A 7,693-nucleotide genomic window follows, 5' to 3' on the forward strand; every position below is an offset into this window, starting at 1 on the left:
GTTTATTATCCTCCTTTTTGAACCAAAAGGACAGGGCTTTTCCAGTTACTGCAGTCACAGCTCTGGAGCTCTCTTCCTTGGAAAGCCCACTTAGCTATTTGCTTTTGGTGACTTGTGAATATATCCTTATTTCAGAAGGCATCGAGGGGTGTTTTTTAAGCATGAACAACTGCTGCTTGCATTTCTTTTCTTTTCAGTTTTTGTACTGAAGATCTTAACTGCTGTTTTTAGTTAAAGTTTTATTGTTAGTTTTATGTACATGTGTCTTCTAAAATTTTAAGAGCTGCCTTCAGTGATTTGTTAAAGCAGAAAGGCATAATAAAAATGTATTTTTAAAATGAATAGAGAAGGTGGCTAACAAGGACAAAATCCAAGGTGGTAATAAATTTAAAAAACGCTCAACAATTAAAAGGTCATATACAAGATAATGAAAGAAGTGGCAGAACGAATCATTCCCTGGGAGGCTAGACAGTTATGTTGACCATGTGCCTCACCAAAGACTCCTTAGTAAGGTTAGCGATAGGAAAAACTAAAAAGTGATGTTAATTGCATGAAGGCACCCAATGTGTTTTTGCTATATAAAAAGCAGCAGAGAGGGAAATTGAGCTACTGGGGGACAGCGAAGGTGAGGAGGAAACTAGTATGGCTCATAAGCTCCCACTGGCAGCAGTGGATGTTCCCTTGAAATGCAGATAGCAGTTTGAGCAGCAGAGAGACCTTGGCAGGGAGATAAGAGAATTAACCCTCCCCAGGCCCTAAATGTTTACCCAGCAGCATAGGCTTCACTCAGCTATTTGTCTAACAAAACCCATGCACATTAACAGCACTCACACAATTAAGGTTGATTCTAATTTGGCCCTAACAAGTTGGGGGCCGGATTCAGAATTCCCTCCCTCCCTGGAACTGTGTGCACCAATTATAATTTCTTATTGTAAGCATCCTTGTGTGGGCTTGCCCTAAAAGATGGGATACAAACAGCTAAAATAAAACAATTGCCCCAGGGGCCCACCTCACAAGTGGAAAACCCAGGGGTTAACCTATTCCTATTCTTACTAAAAGCTACCCAGAGCGGTTCTGAAAATGACGAGCAGTGGGGGGGCACTACCCCCCCCCACCCGAGATCTTCTATCAGGAGATAATCAAAGAGGCTATGAATCACACAAAGAAGTCTCTGGAACTGTGACGGATCGTTTGGCATTCCTGGTGTTCCAATGCATCAGAACTACACAGATTAATGCTACGGGTATCAGGACTGGAGAGAAACCTATGGGGGTCATCTGATTCAAAAGCGTGTAATTATAATTTACACAGATGGGGGACATGGGCATACGATACCCAGCTCTGGCAAATGCTGGGTGCAAGGGACAGCCCATGAAGGCAGGTTGCTAGAAGGCGGTTTCACATCCACAGGGAGAAACGGTCTCAAAAGTAGATATGTAGTTTGTGTCTCTCTCTCTTCTTCATTTATAATGCCATGAAATGTAGAAGAAAGCAGAGCACCAGAGCACAAAAATAGTAGGTCTCTTTGCCCATCAGCCACATCCACAATGAATATCACAGCTGCCCAGCCAGTGAGTCAGAGCAGGCCGCGGAAACACACTTGCGTTGCGCTACCACTGACGTCTTTGTCGGTGTGAGTCAGAGGCCTCCAGAGGAATGGGATTCTGCAGCCAAGCACAGCAAGGATGGCTCTGGCTCTGTCAGCACACCTGTCCTAGGCAAATTCTAGTTACATGTTCAGCAGAGTCCAATATGGACCCTTCAAAATGAGATTTAAGCAAAAATGTCAAAAGATGCTGGTTGGGGATAGGTCTCAATCTCTACAGACGGCAGGTGGCAGCTCCTTAGAATCTGTCTACACCACCACCAAGGTGCTAGGCAGCATTGTTCCCCACAAGGGGGAGAAGGAGTACACTCTTGGACGAGGCAGAGCTCCTAATTAGGAAAGGAAGTCCCTTCTACAGTCCTCTCTCTCTGCACATCCTTTCCTATTTATCCCAGTAGAACATTATTTATATTAACCAAGGGAGTCTGCTGCTCCTACCTGGCTAACAGGGCTCAAGATCAGGGTAGTCGAAAAAGGCAATGACAGGTTTTCCAAGCCCCTACAATGAAGCAATTTCCAAGTTTCATGGTTTCACCTTAATACCCCTCATTGGTCCAAGGTACTTCCTTTTCATCTGCTATAGCGCAATCCTTTCTTCCTCCTCTTGAGATCCTACACACAAATGACATGCCAGGGGAAATCCCAGCATGTTTCTTGGCACCTCCAAATGTCCACAGGGAATATCTCTGACTGCATGGGGCCATGTTTGGGTCTTCATTCAAGGAGGGCTGTGCACTGCAAACCCCAAATACAACCGGGCCGGAGGGGGGAGCAAGTTTTCAGCTAGTGGCTCTTCCATCACACCAATATTTTTTGGTTGTTTGTTAACATAACAATTGGCATCTTGGATTAATTTGGCCAGCCTTTGCAACTAATTGGCCCTTGATATTTTTGAAAGGAAGAAATGGGCTAATAGCTTTAGGAAATAGTCACTTGCCGTGTTGGGTGGGGTGGGGAAGATGGACAGGAAGAACAGCCTGGTTTTAGGGACATTTTAAATATTTAATGCTGTATTGTTTTTAACACTTGATTGGGAGCCATCCAGAGTGGCTGGAGAAACTCAGCCAGATGGGTTGGGTATAAATAATAAATTATTATTATTAATATTATTATTATTTCCAAGAATCAAGAAGGAGAGCCAAAAACTTTCCCCATCTGCACTGAGATCCCAAGATAGACTGCTTGATCATTCTTCCCCAGTTCTGAAATCCATAGACATAGAGAAGAACTCCCAAAATGGTTGAAGACAAGAAGTTCCATGTGTGTTGCAGCCAGAGTTGATGTGGTGCAAGCAGTTGTTTAAAATGCCCCTGGCCTTCCTCAGTGCTTGGAGCCTTCAGGAAGCTACAGACCAAAATATTTATACATTGCAAGGCTGTTCTCAAGCCATGAACTGCTGCCTCATTCCTGCACTGTAGCCCGAGTATTCCCTATGAATGTGTGCAAGCCAGGATAGCAAAAGGCCTGCAGAAGTCTTTCAGTGGGTCTCCTGGTATCACAAAGCCAGATTTCTTACCCAAACCCACACACTCCAAACAGACTGAGAAGACTTTGAAGTATTTTTAAAGCCCAGCTTTTCTGCTTGACAGACATAGAAGTAAAAGAGCAACATGATGGGAGATAGGGCACTCCAGAACCTGACTGAAAAACAAGTTTCTAACAAAGCCACAATATACTCATTGTGTACACCCAGTATGTATGCCCAACATGCAGAGTTATTTTTAAAATGTATTTCATTAAACCTTGATATATTTTTAATGCTACATTAAAAATACATTCTCTCTTTCTCTCTCTCTCTCTCTCTCTCTCTCACACACACACACACACACACACACATGCATACACAGAGAGATTAATATCACTGCAGATGCTGTACTGGCAATAGGATTTGGCTTCTAGTCAAAATGTGGAAGGCCATGAGAAACTTGCTGTTTACAAATGCTTGCTGAAGCTGCAATTGCCTTCCCCCTGTAAACAGTACTTGGTGTTCAATTCCTAGCAGCTAATAAAGAACAGGGAAACAATTCTGCCACATTAGGATTCTCAAAGGGCAAGAAATGGCTTTTAGAAAGTGAATGAGGGAGAAATAGGCTCATGTGCAATATTTTGATTTTTGACCAGGGAAGAGTTCTTCGTCTGCTGCAGGGTTTCTTTAGTGTGTAGATGGACACAAAATGTGCAGCTGGAAAGCTAAGGGGAAAACCACACTAGGTGCTATGTGTTATTCAAGCAATTAAATAACAGGCAATGTCAGGGACAGCATGTACACAAACAATATACGGGCAGAATATGCTCAGTTTCCATTTCTGAGCTGCCCAAACCTCATTAAAATACCTTCACATTTTGGTCACAACCTCTTGTACTTCAGATCCATTTTCAGGCAGGTAATGATGCATAGGTTTTCCTTTTTGACAGACAGCCAGGTCTTTCTTTTACTTCTGAGGACAATGTTTGAGCTCAAAACCGACTCCCCATCAGAACTATGGAGTCTGGTAGAGAGCATGCTGGCAAGGATCAAAGAGACGTTCTTGCAAATTGGTGACCAAACAAATAATTTTACCTTTCCATATTTTGGTCTCGCTCTTGTGCAGCCACAGCTCAGTGCCTCTACAATCCTTTTCTTCTCCTCAGTTACTGCACAATTTTGCAAGTAGGGCGACAGAATGTCAAATCTAACCTGGAAAGCACTGCCTCAAACTCTTTACCATATACGCCAGTGCTGAATGGAGTCTGAGTTACATAAATCAGGTGCTATTGTTTTGCTGAGTGAATGAACAAGGCTGTCTAAGTTTACAAATAACAACTTGCCACTATATTTAGCAAGCTGGTTGTCTATTGACCTGTTATGTGACAAGAAGAACCTTTCCACTTCCCCTCCTCTTCCCTGGATTTCAGATGATGTGCAGAAGTGTGGAAAGATTTTCCTCAATAGTTGGCACAACAATATAGGTGGATAGCTTGCCATGTGGTTACATGCACATCATGGTAGCTAACCACTGGGTAACTGGTTATCAGTAGCCACCTTTTTTTCTTTATTTCAGGAGTGAAGAATCTGTGGCCTTCCAGCTGTTGTTAGACTCCCATTAGCCCCAGCTAGCATGGCCAATGGTCAAGGGTGATGGGAGTTGTAGTCCAACAGCATCCAAAGGGCTACCCCTGATATATGAGTTGTGCAAATAAGTTCAGAAGAATAGGAAATGCTTCTGCCATCTTCATCCATGGCAATATGAATGCTGACATGTGGATTTTTGGCAGGAAAGAAAGGTAAAGACCTACCATACTCTGACACATTATTGTAGGTTGCCAAAAAGCATCCTATTCATTGACACTGATCTAGACTTCTAACATGTCATAGGAGGTAGAAGGAGTGGGACTTTGGTTGAACAACAAACATCAAGCTTAATATTTTTGCCTTCAAGCCTTCTATTTCTATAAACACACCAGGCAGAATTTTCTAAATGTGGTGGAAATCTCTTAATTTTACCCCCATATTAACCCATGCTCATTACTGTTCAGCCTAGTCTCAGACAGCTTTACCAGCATCCCCACAGGTCAAGGGAAAGCAAAGGTCAAGTTTTAAATACAAAAAGCCAGCAAAGTATCCACACGCAGATTACTATCATGCCCTGGGGCTAGTGATAAGACCTATCCAACCCTTCCCTTAAATGAGCCAGTTCAGCTCTTTGATTTTATACCATCTGGCCACAACTCAAGCCTCCATGCCACCACAAGTGTCCTTCGTGGTTCCTGTGCATTAAAGGCCCATGGCCCAAGCAATGCACTCATATTCCATGGCCATCACTGGGTTCGGTGTGAGGGATTTCTCCCCCCCCCCATTCCAGCATTCCCACCACCCACCACACAGTCTCTAATGCACCCTCACTGCCAAGGAGGGCAGGAAACTGATCAGCAAAGGAGTCCATCCTCAGCACCTAACCTATATTAGGTGAAAAGCTTCCAGTAATCATTCTACGTCAAAATTCATCCACATGGCAGATCAGTTCATTTACTTCCCTCCTTGAACATGGAATAAAGAGCTTGCAGCTCCCTACGTTAACAGTTTCTCCCAAAACTGACAAGCAACAACCTTGCCCTCTTGAATGCCCCCCCACCCAAGAGAGGCATCTAATAAAAGACAGCCTGCAAAGGAGGGTGGTCCAAGAGCAAACATCCAAAAGATTCATGAACCTTCACATTTGTTCAGTGCATGGCTGAGTAGTGGTTCTGGAAGCGGTGGCTGTACATCCAACCTATTCAGCCAAGTGCTACTGAAGCACTGAACCAAGATGCAGATTTGCCCAAGTTTGAGAGCTGCAAGGAAAAAGGAACATTGACCTTCCTGCGCCATTTCCTGATGCAACCTCATTAAAAAGAAAAAGCAACCTATGGATTCATTTTGCAAATAAGGAACTGCCAAGAAGGAAGCCGAAATCAATAACCAGGCCCAGAGAGGGTACCAAGCTAAGCTTATTCCTCTGCACTTTTATAGCACTTGATGGAGAGAGCTCTGCTGTTTCCTAGAAGGAATCCCTCTCAGCATCCCAGCTTTCTTCAGCCAGTGAGAGGAAGGAAGGAAGCAAGGAAGGCAGTTTCTAAAGGGGCACAGTGGATGTTTGCAACAGGCAGCTGGGTCAGGCTGGAAAAGGGGAGGGGGGTGAAGAGAAAGTCCCAGCGAGAGAGAATGACGTCAGTGACTGAATTGAGGAGGAAAACACGGCGGGGGGGGGGGAGAAGAGGTCTACTCTGGAGCTGAACAGAGAAAGGGGAGGCAAAGCCAGCCAAGGCTAACAACGCTGTGACGTACACATGACAGGCTGCCACGCAAAATGGTGACAATCTCCCTTTGGCGGGGGCTGAAGCCGCACCAGGGAAAAGGAGGAAAACATCCCATGGGAGAGTGGGGTGCGTGTGGGTAGAGAAATACATCGAGAGCTGTGCAAGGAAAAGGGGGCAACGGGGGGCGATGGGGGGAGGGGGAACCAGCACCAACACCCAGCCAGGACCCTAAAGCCCGAGGGAAAATTCTGGAGGATTCAGAGGCGAAGCAAAATAGGGAAAGGGGGTGGGGAGACAGCATGGGGGGGGGAGAGGCTCCACTCCATGTTTCCAGCGGAACTGATGCAGACGTGTTACATGTTTAAAGAAAACAACAACCAAGGGATCCCCACTTCTCACCGCCTCCCACTGGGAAAGAGCAACCTGCGGGAAGGGTAAGAGCGAAGGGGCCGGCATCTCCCTTCGTTTCCACCACCTTTCCGTCTCTAAGAGCGACCTCCTCCTCCCCAAACCCCCACCATATTTAATAGTCGAAACCCAACCCTCCTCCAAGGATACTTTTCCAATCCTCAGGGCGGAATGAAATACGGATTTATTTGGGGGCGGGGGGAGACCAGGGCTAGGGAGCTCCAGCGTGCACGAAAAATAGGAAGCGGAGCTCCAGGCTGCCATATGGAAGCGAAGGGGCTGCCCCTAATCTCTGCCAGCCGGGAAGGAAGGAGCTCCTTGGCTCCTCCAAGACCCCCCCCCCCGTTCACCCCGCCCACTCCAGTTCCGAGCATCCCAAGCGAAGAAGCCTTCCCCTTCCCTCTCCGGCGTCCAGAGTCCTACCCTTCTGGCCACCCTCCCTCCTTCCCGCCCGCTTGCATCCTTCTCCTCCTCCTTCTCCTCGCCACCCCCAGGTGATCCATCTCACCGTGCAGCACTTGCAGCGGGCGATCCGCGGCAGCGCCGGCCCCGAGGAGCGGCAGCAGCGAGAGGAGGAAGCAGCCGAGCGCCCGGAGCAGGCTCCGCCACCGCCCCATGCCGGCCGGTGCCCCCGCGCTCACAGCCCAGGCAGCCGCCGCCTCCACGGCCGCTGCACCATCCTTAACCCGGCAATCAGCGCCCCCTCCAGGCCGAGACAGGACGCGCACCTCCAACCAGCCAATCTCAATGAGCATGCAAAGCACACTCTGGGGCCCCAGTGACCTATCGCAACGCAGGGAAAGGACACGCCTCCACAGGGAAAGCCAATAATAAAAAAGCCACGGCCACACCCTGCTTGGGGAAAAAAGTTACGCCTCCCTATTACACGAGAGGCCACGCCCC

At 46.9% G+C, this 7,693-nt stretch overlaps 1 protein-coding gene across 3 annotated transcripts in view; it reads right to left on the bottom strand.

The window, feature by feature from the left end:
* The window catches only part of PTPRN (protein tyrosine phosphatase receptor type N), a 32,954-nt gene extending 25,376 nt beyond the window's left edge, over positions 1–7,578 (bottom strand). For 2 of the 3 annotated variants that reach the window (XM_083590912.1, XM_083590910.1), the window contains exon 1: positions 7,299–7,560. In XM_083590912.1, coding sequence (XP_083447038.1) covers positions 7,299–7,545 — 247 coding nt within the window. In that variant the 5' untranslated portion in view covers positions 7,546–7,560. Of the gene's footprint in view, positions 1–7,298 lie in introns of all 3 variants that reach the window. The other variant, XM_083590911.1, reaches the window with a different exon arrangement.
* Between the last annotated feature and the right edge of the window lie 115 nt (positions 7,579–7,693).

Source organism: Podarcis filfolensis (assembly GCF_964270895.1).
Source record: "Podarcis filfolensis genome assembly, chromosome: 1".
NCBI classification, from domain to species: Eukaryota; Metazoa; Chordata; class Lepidosauria; order Squamata; family Lacertidae; genus Podarcis; species Podarcis filfolensis.